The sequence below is a fragment of the Apteryx rowi genome, unplaced genomic scaffold (assembly GCF_003343035.1).
Source record: "Apteryx rowi isolate R43461 unplaced genomic scaffold, aptRow1 scaffold_1163, whole genome shotgun sequence".
Taxonomy (NCBI): domain Eukaryota; kingdom Metazoa; phylum Chordata; class Aves; order Apterygiformes; family Apterygidae; genus Apteryx; species Apteryx rowi.
The window spans coordinates 85,360-102,732 of NW_020447379.1; the positions used below are offsets into that span (position 1 = coordinate 85,360).

The 17,373-nt window shown below is 39.1% G+C and overlaps 1 protein-coding gene across 1 annotated transcript in view; it reads left to right on the forward strand.

The window, feature by feature from the left end:
• The window catches only part of FHOD3 (formin homology 2 domain containing 3), a gene marked incomplete at its 3' end in the record, with an annotated part of 119,984 nt that overhangs the window by 76,041 nt on the left and 26,570 nt on the right, over positions 1-17,373 (forward strand). Inside the window, exons 9-11 of the mRNA XM_026081377.1 lie at positions 3,751-3,885; positions 7,276-7,326; positions 11,854-12,068. Of these exons, the coding sequence (XP_025937162.1) occupies positions 3,751-3,885; positions 7,276-7,326; positions 11,854-12,068 (401 nt within the window). The remainder of the gene's footprint in view (positions 1-3,750; positions 3,886-7,275; positions 7,327-11,853; positions 12,069-17,373) is intronic.

Genomic DNA, 17,373 nt, shown 5'->3' on the forward strand with positions numbered 1-17,373 from the left:
ACTGAGTTTTGCTTCAAAAGAGTTTTGGCCTACAGTGTTTTTGGTTTGTTCCCCCAGCCCTATGTCTATGCCTTTTTTTTCACCTTTTGTTTCTTTTTTTTTTTCTTTGCTCTTTCCTGTCTTCTCCCAACCAGATGATAAGTAACTACTGGCCTCTCTGTTCCCAGGTCATAATGCTGTGGTATGGAGCTATATTCACAAACCCTTAGACTTGCAAATGTATTCTTGTTGTGTGTTTTCTTTCTGGAATGAGAATGTAATAACATACCTTATTTAGCTTTTGCCGATTTTAACAGCAGACTGAACAAAGATTTTCTTAATATTTTCATATTAACAGTCCATTCTTAATAACTTTGTGTTTGCTACAGGACTAAAAATAGTTGTCAGAATGCGGATCCTTCTGGATTATATTTGTAGAATTGAACAAATGTTTGATATTACTATTTGGTAACGCATGATACCAACATTAAAATGCTGGCATATATTAGCTATAACCCTGTTTCACGAGTGATCACTCTATTATGCTTTCATTGAGTATTCCCATATTCTTTTTCTTTAAAATATCTTAGCACCTTTGATTCCATGCCAGATTTGTTTTTTTTGTTTTTTAACTTTTTCCTTACTTGTCCATTTTTAAAATGCAGCCTACAACAGTGAGACCCAAACATTCTTGAGGCCTGAAGGTACTGTCACCCTTTGAACAGTGGCAAAGCACCAACATTTTCTAAAGGCTTAGCTCAAGCATTCCCACCAGCTAGTTTGGCAATTGCAAATCCCATTTGCAATTAAACTGTGAGTTCTTTGAGACAGAGCATTTACTTTGAGCATTATTGTGACCAAGATGTAAGGAGAAAAACCAATATTGCAGACAAACCAGATGTAGACAAATTCCTTTTCAAAAATCATCCTTGAGAATATTTGAGGAATAGATCTTACCGCTTGCTTTTCCTTCTGGCTGTTTTACAGGCTTGTGCAATCTGAAAGTAACACCTCTTTCTTTCAGTTTTAGTTTATGCACATGTAGAAAATTAAGGCTAGAACTTACTAACTGATAAAGGCTGCTCAGATACAGTGGCAGTTGGTTAGTTATTATTGATTTGAGCAGTTTTCAAGAGGTGGCAAGCTAATAGGGCGCATTAATTTTTAGTAGTTTTTCTGTATTTTTCTGTAGTAGTTTTAGTAGTTTTTCTGTCTATATGGCTGTAAATCTGTATAAATTGTGAAGCTGCCGTTCATACAGCTGCAAATTTTAAACAAGTGAAAATGCTAGCCAAACTGTGCTGATCTAGCAAACGTCCAAACAAGGTGTTTTGGCATCTGGAGACATTTTAGTACTAGGGCCAGGTTAGAATCCCATATCTCCATATGATTTCCCTGTAATCCCATGGATAAGAATTTGTATTTACACCTAGAGCCCCAAAGAGCTTAGTCAGAGCTCAAGATCTCCAACCTGCAAAATTAGAGTCAAAAAATGGGCTGGGCCCTCACCCTTTTTGAGTCTCTCAGTATCACCCCTTTAATTTTCCTTCAAGTTTTATTAAGTCATAACTTCCTTTGACTCTAAATGGAGATGTCAGCCTTCAGGGCCACTGGATGGGATGTAGTATGTGCAAGCGTATATGCATTATGTATATGCAAGTAAATACATAGAACAGAGATGAGTACAGATTTTTTAGGAACCTGCCTTTTGCCATCTCTTTCAGTTCATTTCCAGAGGTTTTCATGTGGAGACGCTGTCCAGTTTTCCACTTTCTAGAGCAATTCCTAATGATACACCTGACCTTATTGCCATGTTTTTTCATAGTACTACCAGGATGGAGCTCTATCTTTTAAATCTTAATACAGTGATGCCACTGTTTCTGCTGACCACTTTTTCTTGCAGGGTGCACTAAAAGGGTGAAGGTTAAAATGAATTTAAAATACATTCAAGGGAAAAGTCACCACACAAACTTCACTGTCAGGCTTTGGGGATTTTTTTTTTCTTTTCATAGTGATGAGGTATATTGGAGATTTTTATGGGTTTGAGTGTGATCCAACATGGATACTGGAGCTCTGGAGGAGTGCCAGAAAGGAGGCTTACAGAATATCAAGTTTTATACCATCTTATGTAATGTTTATGCGGGTGGGATATGACATATTGAAATTCAATTTATTGAAATTATTGAAATTCTGTTCACCCTGTCCTACTGCCAGTGGGGCTGAAATGGCTATGTTTGTGGGATTCCTGCTTGCATAAACATAGACATTCAGGGAAGAGAGTTTTGCCTGAATGTTTTTGTCTTCTCCTTCATCTATTTTCACTGGTGAATTGGTGCCATTGCACTAAATGCCTACATTGTGCAACCATAGGCAAGTAAAAAGATATGGGAAATGATCTAGCTGCTTAACAATAATGAAAATTTACTCAGGGCTTGTATTGCTGGTTTGGGAGCCTTACTTTAGACAAGTTCTGGTTTCTTTTCTAAAAAGGGAACAACTATTTCTTTCCTTGCAAAACTCATGTTACACTAATGCAAAGAAACCACTCTACATGGACTATGTTTTTTTGATTTTATCAGTCTAATTCAGTCAATATGGATGCTTTTACATCTGTATAAAGCTGCCCTGAAACAATATAGATTTCTTCTGTCTAACAGACAGGAAAAAAGGCATATTTATGCTGAGGTAAGTCTGTTGTCACATGAGAGGTAGTGATACCAATGCTGCCCTTTTTGGGAAAAGATGTGTAAGAGGAATCGTCCTCCTAGACAAAGCATTTGTTATAGTAAAGAAAAAATGTGTCCCAGCCAAGCTGCAAGTGTAAATAAATGTGGCTTTTTAAAGTGTATTTGCTGATTAAAACTGTTGCACCTAAAAGAACCAGAACAACTGGGCCTAAAGAGCCAGAAAGGGGTTTAGGTTAGACATCAGAGAAGCCTTTCGTGCTGGTAAGGGTAGTTAAGCACTGAAATACATGGCCCTTGGTAGCTCCATCATTAGGGATTTTTAAGGCTGGTCAGATGAACAGCTTTTGAGAATGGTTTGAGTAGACCAAATCCTGCCTTGGGCAAGGAGAAGAAAATGGGTAACCCATTTAATGCCTGACTAGGGTAACTAACTCTGCTGTCCCTGTGTATGATGTGGATATGTTTCTGTATGTGATTCATTTTGCCCTTGCAGCACATGCAGCAAGGAAATGGCGATAATGGGATTTAGTAATGTATGAAGGAAAAACAAGCCCCTCTTTAAGAGAGCATTCAAATTCCCAAGTGCAGTTCTGAGATCTCCTTTTAGTTTTTGCTTTTCTGATTACAGGATTCTCAGGTGTTTATGACACATCTGTTTTTAACATTGTTGCATAACATGTTTGGAAAGTGCTAGAAAATTATTCCAGCTTTTTTTTTTTCCTTTCAAATTTCAAAATCCCATTACAAGATTCAGCTTTTCAGTTAGCAGCATTATAAAGTAAAAACATGATTTAGACAATATTGCAGTTGAAATATGCTGACAAGTTCTTAAGGGTATTTTACTTGTGCTTCAGAAATTTAGCAATAAAAGAAACCTACCTCTATCTGTAGCTCTTAAGCTCGTCATAGCATCAAAAATCAATTCGGCAAGAAGATATTTAGTTAGAGCTTTGTCATATCCATATGTGATTTTTGCCATGTCATTCTATTGGTTGGGATTATGTTACTTGCTAAATGATTGCTACTAATTTTTGCCAGTATGATCAATAAAAGTGACCCTGAGAAATATCTTCCGTTTCTGCAGGTCAGCTTTGGGTGGTCTCCTTACATCATCTTTTCGGCAGCACCAAGAGTCCTTGGCAGCAGAAAGAGAAAGACGACGTCAGGAGAGAGAAGAAAGATTGCAAAGGATAGAACGTGAAGAAAGAAACAAATTCAAGTAGGAACTGTATTTGCTATTGATCTGTTGCCTTAATGTGGGATAAGTTTGTAAATCACTTAGACATATAATTGCAAAATAATTCAATTGCTGAACAGTTTATGTGTATCTACTTATCTAGTTCTTTAGATACCTTTCTTGATATAAGTATCTTAGGGATGGGCATATTAAACCTGTAATCCTGAATTTTGGCATTTAATAAACCAGTGAATTTTTTTTAGCCAACTATGTATTTGCCAGGCTAATTTCACTGACCGAATATCTGCACAGGCCCGGATTAATCATCTAATATGCTCCCTCTCAAAGTATAATCTCAATAAAGTATTGAGGATGAAACAACAGAAGGAAGGTATAAAGAAGTGGAAAAAGGGACAGCACTGAGACATCTTTTTGCTTTTGTGTTTTGCAAGTCAAAGCATTTTGCCTTCTCTGAATGTATGGTGGTGTTTGAATTGCTACACTTTTTCTCTGCTTTTTTGAGCATGCATYTCTTCCTCCTGGAAACAGCAACTGATAGAAAATAATTCTCAAAATTATTGCTCAAACAGTGATCAAATCTCAGGGGCAAAGGCTGAAGGTGAATATAGGACTTTCCTTTTCTCATCTGAGGCCATGTCGTATGCTGTGGAACCCCAGCATGTGCTGCCTCTAGGATAGTAAGAGACAAGTCCTCTCTTTTTGTTAAGTCCATGGCTGGAGATCTGGAAATCCCAGTACAGGCATTAGCAAAGACTGCAGTGGGCTTAGGATACACAGGGTACCTATAGCTGAAGTGGCTTGTCTGTTGTCTTAGTTGATCCGAAGAGTGTGCACTAAGAAATGATTTTGCTTTTTTCATAATTGAGAGTGAAAATTAAATAATATTATCAAGAGTTAGAAGAAAGACTGTACTAATCTAAAGAATAGCAAGATAAATGTTTTGTAGCCTGAGAGTTGATATTTATGGAAAAGATGGCACAGGGTTTCCTGTGAGTTTGTTTATTAGTATGCAGGATTGTTTTCAGTGTAATCATCTCTTTATTAAGAAGAGGAAATGATCTGTGTCACAGTGAATTTGGAAAGAGGGTAACTTGCTAGTGGTTGGTTGGTTGGAGGAGGTATTCTCCTGGCTCCAGAAGATAGCTAGTTTAGAAGAAAATGAGAGGCGGAGGGAAGGTGGAAGAGCACCATAATAGGATCTTTGGCAGCCAACAGCTGCCCAAGTTCTCCTGAAACAGAAACAATCAGCCCTCAGTCTTCAAGCCTCTTCCAAAAACTCTCCCTCTGAATGGTATCATCAGGCTGCTGCAGGCTGTCATGGACAACAAACATCGTCTTTCAAAAAGGAAACTCCCAGACCAAAAAACCACCAGGACATTTGGCAGCTTGATCTGTTTGAATAGCAGATCTGCACATTTCACTAAAAGCTGGCTACAGTACTTGTGCTGTCACTGAAAGAGCTTCCTTAAAGTCAGAAAAACAAATTTTTTAAAATATACATCTTCATCCCATAACTCCATAATCAGAAACTAGTAAAAGTGATCATACATACTTGAGACCATAAATTTTGAATGCCCAGTGTTTTCATCTTCAAGATCTGAGTTTCTGGCTCACCCAAAAGTTATAATTTGTATTTGAGTAGAGAGTCTCCAAAGCTGCCAATCTTTGCAGGCAGGCAGCATCCCACAGTTGATTAAACAGTCTGGCAGGAGGAGGACAAAGCCACAGCAAATAATCACAGACAGTTTCATAAGAGTTCTTTTGGGATTACGTTATCAAACCATCAGTTTGGCCGGAGACTCTGAAGGTGTATTTTTGATTAAAAATAACACTTCCAATTCACAACCTTTAAACTCGTGAGCAATACTGGATTTACCATCATGACTCATCTGTTATCTCATTCTTTCCAACTCTCCTTCAAGAATGTTGCTCTAGGTTCTGGCATTATTATTGACAAATTGGAGATAATTTAAAAGAGAGCACCAACAGTTATGAAAGAGCTGTTTTTTAGGAAAGGTGTTAAAATGCTTTATTGGCAATTGCTAGCAAAGCAATGCTTTTTATAATGAATATTTTTCTCAGTAAATGGACTATTGTCTCCATGGCATGTATAGAACACTATGTCCTAAAGTACAATCATTATTCTTCAGCTGCAGGGAAGGGTGAAAGTAGTCAGAGGGGAAAGAATAATGTTACCATTTTCCTGCTGAATTTTTTTTTTCCCTGGGGTTATTCCCATCGCTATTATAATTGTAAAGTATATTCTAAAATGTGATGAAACTGTAACCAGATTCTGAAGTACGTGGAGATAGCCTAAAACAATAATGTGTATTACATGTTAATGATAACTTTAAAGAGCAGTTACCAGCAGATGTTTGATAGCTGTTGGTATTATAGATAAGTAATTCATTCGAAAACACAATATAAAGAGAAACAGTGGTGCTTCACCCATAAATGGAAGAGTTCTGAAAATCCTTCTGGTTAGACTGCAGAAGAACCTAAAAGATATGGTGAAAGTCTCATTGATTTTGTCCATGAGATTCAGCAAAAAACTAAAAATGTTCTGCAGGGAACTATCTTTCTGTGGTTTTGAGGTAGACTGGATGTTCACTGGGTTTTGCTGTTCTCTGAGTTAAATGTGCTTTCTGAGTAATTTTGCACTAAAAACATTTGTGGATTTGACACTCCCACCTGAAATTACAGTGCCCAGGCAATCAGCAAAGTTGACTTGGCAGAAGTTAAATATATGAGTTGCTTGAGGAGCTGTGGGAGGGGCAGCTGAGGTGTAAGAAGGTTTGTATCTAAAACTCAGGGAGAAAAATAAATAAGGATGTTATCTGTCATATATTCTCAATGTGCATTTTAAGAACAAAGAATTTTACTACTAGATAATGCTAAAGGCCCAGCCAATTCAGTTTCCAACTGTGGCAATTACGTTTAGGAAAGGTGCCTTAGAACCAGGGCAGATACAGCATGCTCTGCGCCTTGGTTTAGCCTATCAGATTCCAGCAGTCACTGTTTCAGAGCATTTGAGATGGGGCAAATGAATAATTTTGAATAGCCTCTAATGGGCCTGCTCTTCATCAACATCCGTAATTCATTTTCTCTAATCCCAGTTATCAGGTTTCAATATGTGCTTCAAACTCTTTTATTTACTTATCTATTATTACTTCTAATGACCTTCCAAGCTACACATTCGGTGTGTACATACATGTGGTGTTGGCAGGCATAAGTGTACATGCATACTCTTCATCATTTTTTTCAGAGAACAAAGTTTACTTTTTTTTTGAAAACAGTCTTTATTGTCTCTGATTAGTCTCTTTGTACTGTTGGTTTCTCCTACTGTACATATACTTCTGTTACTGACCTTCTTCTGGTTTCCTTTGCAACTTATTGCAACTCTCCTTTTAGCCGTGATTATTTAGACAAAAGAGAAGAACTAAGACAAGCAAGAGAAGAGAGGTTTGTATATAATGCATCCATCCTTTCCTTTGGTTGTTTCCACTTTCTGTATTATTTATTGTGTAGCTGTTGGCTGTTTAAATTTTTAACTATGCATGCACAGAACACTTTATTTAAAAAGAACTCTATAAGAAAGCTGTTGTTTCATTAAAATGAGAATCAAGTTCAGCTGTAAGCACAGCAATAAATAAAGAGTAGTGGGCCTGGAATGCGTAAGAATGATTGATCTATCTTTTATCTCTTTGTGTGGGAAATAAGCCTATTCTGTTTGCCTCAGAAATTTGCCCAGATTTAGTATTGTTATAAATAGAATAAGCCTGTGTTTCTCACCCAGTGTGTCCCAAGCTTTCCTGTGGATCAAAAAAGGCAACTGAGGATATAGGTCACAAACACTGGAAAACTGTAGTTACAGGCCAATGGAACCTGACCTACTCCCAGCACATTTTTTATCCTTTAGGGCCAAATATTCTTTGCCAGTCTCTCTAAACACCAAGGAATAAATTTTATAAGGTTAGCAGTGTTTATCATTGAAACATTGTTTTAATCTTATTTAAATAGTATATTTAAGTGGACTGCACTTTTCAATTGAATTAAAAAAGAAAAAAAAAAAGTTTAGAAACCCTGGGCTAGGCTGGGGACTTCCAGTGCTTATGAAAGCACATTTTTCAATGAACGCTAAACTAGAGACCTTTGCCTTCCAATAGCTTCATCTCTGCTTCCACTACTAGTTACTCAAACTCTGGAGGGAACTCCTGTTTTCACCTGGAAAACGTGCATGCTACTAAATAAGTAGTAGATGAGAAATCATTCAGATTGCTTCAGTTCTATTTTTATGGTTCTCTAGAGATTGTTATCCAGAAATACTTGTGGAATTGTCAAGAATCAGAATTTTAATGTCAAAGTGTGAGAGCAGCCATCTCAGAAATTGTCACGTTTCTGGGTTTTCTCTCAAAACCATCGTATAGAAGGCAGTTATTTTCCACAAACTTAATCTGATCTACCAGCATGCCTGTTGTGGCTGAAATAAAAATGATTTTGATATTTGTAAGGGTAAACAGAGGTTGATGGGCTTTCCTTTGTCCTTCCAGTCAAAACAATTACAAATAGTTTAAAGCATTTTCTAAAATGAAATACATCTGAGCACGTAAACATCATACACTGATCTAACTTGAGTAAGACCTTTCATAGCAAACATGCTCGTAAGTTAAATTTGAGACAAATTAGAAGTGAGCTCTCCAGTACTTTCAAGCTGTAATGGAACACGCTAAGTAAACTGGAGTATTTTTTTGGAAATGTTCGCCAGCAGGACATCATTGCTGTGCAATCTGAGCCAATTTCACCGGTCATTAGCAATGTGTCTTTATCCTTGAGGCTCTTTTGAACTGGAACATTAAACTTTAAGTTCCTTCTCATAAGGAGGAAAGATACGTCTTTGCTTTGACTGTATGTAAATATTGGAGAAAACTCCTGTAACTGAAGACAGGCATCAGTAGTCTATTACATTGACCTTACATAATTCTCTCTTTTCCCACAAACACTTTTGCATAAATGAACTTTCATATAGCAAGCTGAGTGTTGTCTTGTTTTAAAAGAATGCAAGGACCATAAGCAAATGCTATATTCAAGGTGTGAAAATCCTAGTTAAAATATGGACTACAAATATTTATGTCAAGCAAAACGCTAAGTTTGTGCTACTTTAAACATAGACTTTCCTTCTATATCAGCTAGGAAAAGTAAAAGGAAAGAATATTGAATACACACAAAAGTCTCCATTAAAAGGACTGTTTTGTCTAAATTCTGTCAAATCTTTGGAGCCTGCTGCGTACTATCCTGTCACCCCTGAGCTCCAGAATAGAAGCACCGACTTTCCAATGGCTTTTGGGTTGGGCCCTCTGTGAGGGAGAGAGGTCCCTGCAATTTCTATGGGTTTGAGAGTAACTCAGCAACATTCATTTCACATTGTTCTTTCTGATTGGTCTTGGATTTTTTTTGCTTGAGTATTTTTCAGTGGTACTTTAAAAATATCCTGACAAAGATGTGTTCCCAAGCAATCTTCAGTGCTGTTTACAGGTCAAATGGGATCATACCTGGTGGCTTTGCTGGTACAGGAATATTTTAAGTAGCCTTCAGGGCCTTACTCAGAGACCTAGAGAACTTGTAATGGTATTTTTATTCCATGATAAATGGAATGTAATGTTTGGAAGGTATACCAAATGGATAGCCACAGATTTGCAGGTCTTTATCTATAGGGAAGAGTCAGCATAGGCATGATGATGGCAGCAGGTTTCCCTGATTTAAAGGAATATTGCAATATATACAGAGGCACTGTATCAGCCCTGTAGTGGAGGAACTAAATCCAGAGGAGGAGTGATTACTCATCCTTTTCACTCCTTCAGATTTTGGTCTTCATGAGATCTCGTGATTTTGATGATTTTTACATTCACTGTTGAGACACTGGGTTGAACCGAAAAAGAAAAAAAAAGAAAAGAAAAGAGAACCCCCTAAATATATGTTGTTTGGCAAGTATGAAGGGATAATGACAGTCTAGAATCATTTTTGCTTACCTGGTTTTAAATTGCTATATCTGGTTATTAGCTTGCCCATTTGATAACAAGTTATGCCCATGTGCAGCCATGAAAGTTGCTGTTCTGGATATCTTTTTTTCTTTCAGTGTAATGAAAAGATATGTTTTGAGAAGGCACATCTTGTTAGTCCTCTGCTTGCTGGTTAACTGTGCAGCACAGAGCTACAGAAGCTCAAACGTTAAAGCAGCTGCAAAAGAGCTGAGGACAGTAAAACATTGTAGCTCCCCCTGTTACAGAAGGATCCATCCAGATCTTTGTTGTAGTGTGTTGGCAAACTGCAAAAATCCTCATTGCAGCCAGCTGGTCTGTACCTGTTTTAGCAAAGCCATCAATTTGAATGGCTCTTTATGAGTCTTAAGTCCCATCTGCTCTATTTTTGAGGAGAGGGAAGCCACAATACATAACTGACCACAGTTAAAAGGAGGACTGGTTTCATTAACTGTAACAAAACACTATGATAATGTAGGCAAAAGGCTTTCTTTTCTATTGAAAAGGCAAAAATCATTCTTTAGAATTGGCTGCATGTTAGAACTGTAAACAGTTCCTATTTTATAACCATACAAGTATGTGGCTTCTTATATTTTCATCCAGAGTCTGTAGGGGTTCTTTTTTCTTGCAGAATTTGTTCAAAGCGTGTGCATACCTCTGGAGGAATAAAAGAAAATGAGTTTGTTCTTCATTATTGCTGTTTGCAATAAAGCAAATTGCCTCTGAAAACACAAGAATTGCTCTTCAAAGACATGTTTCTATGCTCTGTATAGATGTTTGCAAATGTGCATGTGTGTGTGGTTACCATATGTACTAAGCATGTTTGTTACCACATGTGGCTGACTTCTTTCCCCTTCCTGCTTTTAATGCACACTTGTACACTAATTTGGGCTGTCAGTGAGGCAGAATGGGGGAGGAGTGGTGTTCCCTGTTATGAAGTGTTTACAACAGCAGGTTGTAGGATGACCACAGCGTTTCAGGGACATAAGCGGTAGTCTCAATTAACCTGTTTAACAGTTCACTTGTGGGTGAGATGAACAGTCTAAAGCCTGATACAGCTGCATTCATGAATTTATTCCTTAGCAAATGATGGTGGATAAAATTAGCAGACATCTGGAAGAGGCACATATTTCAAAGTTATTTTGGTTGAAATGTATAAAGCACACTATGAAGAATATGATTGGTAGCTGGTCTTAATAAACAGTTAGTGAGTTCTGCCTGCCTAAAATGCAAAACAGATGTATCTTTGTTCTTTTAAAGTGACTTTGATGAATAAACTACATGTGACGTCAGGTCCAAGCTATTGGATGTCTGAGTCCGGCAGAGAGATTTTTTAGAATAAAAAAAAGAAAACTTTCCACTGTAGACTCTGGAGAGAACAAAGTGAATTCCAGTGCATTGCTCTCAGAGCAAATAGAAGCAGGTTCAGAGACTGTAGATAGTCAATCCAAACATTTATTATTGGTATTATTTTCAGGGAGATCTGTTTTTGTCTGCTGCACTGAACCATTTTTCTCTCTTTGCAGCAAGTCTCAGACTTTGGCTATTTGCATCAGTATTAAGGGACTCTGGCTTTGGAGCCCCCCCCCTCCTCCAGTTTTAGTTTGGGGAGAGGGAGGGCTGGGAGGAGGAGGAGGTAGAGGAGGAGGGTGTAAAGGAGGACAGGCAAATGCTTCCAAAAGGAAAAGGACTATGCAGACACAAAGCTATATCTAAGGACTGTTTAATTCTACCATTTTTTGGTTTTGTTTTGTCATGAGCAATTTCACTTTTTTCAGGGGAATAGTCTTTGCTTTGGTGCGCGTTTTTTGGCAGTTTGACCAAGCAGGCAGTTTAGCACCATACCCCTTGTGTCAGGAAGTCAGCTTATTCTCTGCAGGTGTTTCATCCATAAACAAGCATCAACCACAGGCTTCTCTTTCTTTACGGAAACCCTTTGGAATTTAACTTTCAGATACAAATACTTGGAGAGGTTGGCAGCTGAGGAGTATGAGAAGGAGCTGAAAAGTCGGAGTGTAAGCCGAGGCAGAAGTGAGCTGTCCTTGAACCTGAGATCTCCTTCAGCCCCATCCTCGCCTGTACCCAAGTGCATCAGCCCAGCATCCACTGAGTCCCAGGAAGATCTGAAGACCCCTTCCACCCCCTGTGGGACTCCTCAGGCCTCAGAAGGTAAGTGAAAGCAAGGCGGGTGAACAGCATGACAGTTTTATGACTGTTTCTCTCAGGTTAGCAGTGCTTTTTAATGAATGCATATAACCTCTGAGGTGCCAAAGTAAAGGGTCTTGTCATATTGCTCCATGCTGTCTGCCTGAATTTCCTTCCTTTATTTCCACATAGATTTGGCTGTCTTCTAGTCTATTCAAGTAAAGAATACATTGCTGATTTATATCATCGTCTGTTGCTATTAGAATAGAATAATTGGAAAATACAGCATACAGAGGGTCTTATTTTAGCATCATGTTCCTCATATATTAGGAGTTACTGAGTACTAAACCAACAATATTCCTGCCAGCAGATTTTGCTTATGTGGACTCTCTGAAAGAAATGCAACAGATGAATGCCAAGATTATAATAACCTTCCAGCATAGCACAGGCTGAGTGGTACAAACAGAAAAGGTCTTGAATTGAAGGCAGGGAGAGTGTTTTGGTTATTTTTAACACCAACAAAAACTCTTAAAATTGTAGCACAAGTAGTAAAAGACTTAAAAGAGACCACAGACAATTAGTAAAAAGGAAAGTATAATTAGCGTTTGCACGGTTGGTTTGCTGTCATATAATTTATTGGTGTACAGAGCAATATTTTGTGTGTGTGCACGTCATTCTGCCACTTGCATCATGTACCCCTTCTTCAGTCCTCCAAAAAAAAAACCCACCATACAGATTTATATTTGTGCCACATGATGTTGCATTAACATTGGGAGCTTTAGTGCATGTTGAGGGTGAATTATTGCCATCATTCATTTTTATTTGATTTGATTTCCTGCTACATGCTGTTGCTGATTAATGCTTTTGTGACTTGCACTGCTTGGTTTTATTGAGTGTTATGGCTGGTAGCATGCTATAAAGCAAGGCAATTTAAGGAAAAAGTTACAGATTCTGAATGTTGTATATGTTTATCCTCACCGTATTAAATAGGTGAAGTTTATTTAATTTAGGTTTATATGTTTTCTCAATTAAATTCCCAGTTTTCTTGTCTGACACCCTGCCAGTCTCAGTGGAATCATTTGAACTTAAAAAACATGGATATTTTCCGGTAACACTGATTTTCATAAACACCAAGATGTCCAGTTTTTCAAGTGCAATATTGCTTTTAGAGCAAATAAACTGGGTTTCATTAGGGTTTCAGACCTGGGTAGGGAGCAAGTATCTCTTTTATGATGATTATTTTAACATATTTCTCCTGGAAGCATTCAAAAAAATTGCTGCATGAAATGCAGTAGCATAATCCATTTGGAGGATAAATTTAGAGCAGGTGTACAGGGCAATTTCAGGGAGTCTGAATATGGTGAAGCAATCAACACGTGGGTAGGCAGGACATTTCTACTGGCAAAATCAGAGGGCAGCACCTGGAAGCTCAGCAAATGAACTGCAGGCAGGAACATATGGACGGGGCAGGGTAAGGCGCAAGTCCAGCCATGGGCAAATGCAGGCAGATGGCCAGGACTGCACTAGAGGATCTTGCTTCAGTGGGAGTTCTGCGTGAGTAAGGACTGCTCCTTCAGGCCTAAAAGCAAATCAGAAATAATTGGCATGTGGGCAGGGCAGGCTCCCTCCTCTGGAGGTGGTCAGTTTGTTGGATCTCACCCAACAGCTGGCAGACTTACTTGCAGATTTTGTGCCATGGCCTCTAGCCTAGTGTCTGAGTTTCTTATGCTCCATAATGAGTTAATATCTCCTTTAATATCTCCTTTGAACAAATTTCTGTTCTCAGGAAATGTTCTTACTCCCGCTTAATAAATAGAGAAACTGAGGCACTAACTTGCTTAAGCCATTTGTAGGAAGGCAGAAATAGAACCATAGACAAAGCCCAGATTGCTCAAACCCAAAACAGTTTCTTTAAATGTGAGAGTCATCATCTTCCCAAGCAAGGATAAAGCTGCAGAAGGAAAATACTTGCTCGGTTCTGTGCTCGTTAAGACCCTCCAAATCTTCCAAAAGAACTGCATTAACTGATATATTTCTCTGCAGTATTCTGAACCTGAAGTCAAGTGGGAAGAGTATTCCTTTATTAGCAAAACAATAACTGGTTTTAGAAGTCAGATATATTTTGTCCCCAATATCCTTTGGGCTCCCAGTATATACTGGGCTTAAGAAAGAAATGGGTTCTGTCTGGGGAACTTTGTCCCATGCTGTGAAACTTCCCAGTATCTCTACAAAATACAAAAATCTGGACTTACTGTGCTGAAGTGTTTTCTCATATAAAACAATTGGTTCCACTGAAGTGATCAAGTCTTGTAAGACTTACTCTTGTAAAACTCATGATATGGCATTTAGAGGAAATGAAGGTAGTCCCATAACTGCAAAATGGAACTTAATATTTTTTTCAGAGCACCTCCTTCCTCTTTTGTAATTTCATTGGAGAATATTTTATGAACTACACATGTGCAGCAAAGGAGAGCAACAATAAGCTGAGATGTCTCTGAAGTCAATCCGCAAAGGAATTGGAGATGAACTTTTCTCTGAGAGGAACAGCTTTAGGTAGTACTTGAGGAAGTAACCAGGTCAACTTAGGTGTGCATCACAGACAGTAGGAAACCTTCTCYACATATCAGTAGCTGAGCAAGACTCAAAGACTGCCTGAAGTATGACTAGTTGAAAGTGTCTCAGCAAGATGGAGAAGCGCCAGAGAATGGGGAGAACCATGAGACCGTTGCAGCCACAGTTATACAGACAAAGGGAACTGTGCAGAAAGATAGAGGAGCTAGGGAGGACAAAGTAAGATCATTTCTGACCTGAGGAAGAAAGAGATGGTTCCCTAGTGGTAATCTATGTTCTGTGCCAGTCTTTACCATTGTAGCAGGTGGGGAGAAAAGGCTTTGTTGAGGGAGAAAGAGAGAGACAGAGATTGAGCCTTGCTGACTTCACAGCAAAAGGAATGTGCTCTGCTGGAACAGCTGAAGGGAGATTCCAAACAACATTTCAAGCTATGTCTGAACAGTTGCACCAGGAGGGCTTGGGTAGAAATGGACTTCTTCAGACTTATCTTATGTATCCTCAGAGATGCTTAATATGCATCTCCCAGCTCCAAACAGAGAGCAGAGAAGGTAGATGAACATGAGGTTGCCTAGTTTATTATCCTGACAAAGGATTAGAGTGTAGACCTGGAAGGATGTTTGTCCTCTCTGAGGGCTTATAGGGTTGAGGGCCATTTCCTTCACCTCCCCATATAGCATCAAAAGATCAGAGCCACGTTGTTTGGAAGGGACTAGCTTGTTTGTCAGTCAAACCTCGTGCTCAGAAGAGGACTATCACCAGCATAAGGTCAGGTCATATATGACTTTAGCTGACCAAGTCTTGGAAATCTCAGAACCTGAGATTTCACTGTCTCTGTGGACAGCCTGTTCCAATGCTGCTCTACCCTCCCAGTCAGTAAGTTTTCCCTAACGTCCAGTCTTAACCTCCCAAACAGAAAGTTGTGGCCATTGCTCCTGTTATATCACGTGCCACTCTTGAGAAGAGTTCTATTGTCTTTGTACCCTTCCCTTAAGCATGTCTAGGCTGCTATTAGATCCTTAGCCTTCTGTTAGCCACACTGAACAAAGCCAGCTCCCACAGCATCTCATTGCAGGACATGTGCTCTAGACCCCTGACCATCTTAGTAACCATCTGCTGGAGCCTCTCCAGTTTCTCAGGCTCATTCATGAAGAAGGCAGGGACCAAAAAAGGACACAGTATTCCAGGTGTGGCCTCATTATCACTGAGTAAACTTCTTTTGAATTGCTAGTTGTACTTCTAATGTAGCCCAGTATGTGATTTGCCTTTTCTGCAATGATAGTATACTGTTGGCTGTCATTTAGTCTGGTGTCCACCCTATCCTCCAGGTCCGCCCCAGGTGCAGAACTTTGCACTTCACCTTGCTGAGCTTGGTGAGGTTTTCTTTGGCCCARTCCTCAAATTTCCCATTTCTGGATTGAAACTCTACCATTTAACATGTCTGCTGCCATACCCAATTTAGAATGGACCACAAGTTTGCTGATGGTGTATTTTGTCTCATCATCCATATTGTTAATGAAGAGATTGAACAGTATCAGCCTCAGTGTCAACTCTTGGGTACTCTGCTTGTTACCAACCACCACATGGACACTGAGTCATTGATTATTGAGCCTAGTGGCACAAATAATTTTTAACCATCTAACAGTTGGATCATCGAGCCCATACGTTCTTCTTCAATTGCATGGAAGTTGACATCAAAAGGTCAGTCAGGCATGACTGGCTCTTGGTAAATCTGCGTTGACTGTTTCTGACTATATTCTTGTTCTTCACATTCTGGAAATGGATTCCAGATGTATGTGCTTCATGAGTTTTCCAGGCACTGAGGTGAGGCTGACCAGTCTGTCATTCCCCAGATCCTCCTCCTTTCTTAAAGATGGGTTCGTCTTTCTCCAGTCAGGAGCAACTTTCCCCACTCACCATGACTTTTTGTAGATGATAAACAACAGAAAGACCCAGTAATATTAAACCAGAATTAGAGAGTTCATCAAACGTAGACTGTGGGCAACTGTAATGAGTCAGCTTTGCCTATTCTGAAAAAAACAGAATTTATCAGGCAGTGGCAATATAGCAGGATTAGGACTTTATTGGAAAATAAAAATAGAGCCTGCTACTTGTTTTATCTTTTGCCTCTTAGAAGAGCCATGAAGAAAGTTCCTACTTGTCCATTCATACACACATTGATGTCTTCTCTTTCAAACTCCAGGCATGTATAAGCATCACAGTATTAAGCAGAGTGCAGTTAGCCCATCTCCCTGTCTGTGCCATAGATAGAAGCAGAACCTGGTCTGCAGCTTCTCACCAGCCACTGTTGCAATGTGGCAGGATCCCAGGAGGCAGGTTAGGGAGAGATGACAGATGACACTGAGTGAGTGTTAAAAAGAGGGGACATCATGTTGAGGAACCACTAGATGTGGGTATTATAGTGAGGTGGTTGGTGGTGAATGTTCTCCATCAGGTGGTCATCAGGAGGAAAAATGCTTCAAAACTGTGCAGAAGAGGTACCATGAATTTAGGGTCCTGAACCTCATTAGCAACTTTAAGGTTAAGAAATCTGGTTTCTGGAAAAATTTTGGAAACAGATAAGACTAGTTGTCCTTTTATACCTTCTAAACAAAAGTATCTGTACACAGAATCACAGAATCACAGGATCACAGAATCGCTGAGGTTGGAAGGGACCTCTGGAGATCATCTAGTCCAACCCCCCTGCTCAAGCAGGGTCACCTAGAGCACACTGCACAGGATTGCATCCAGGCGCGTTTTG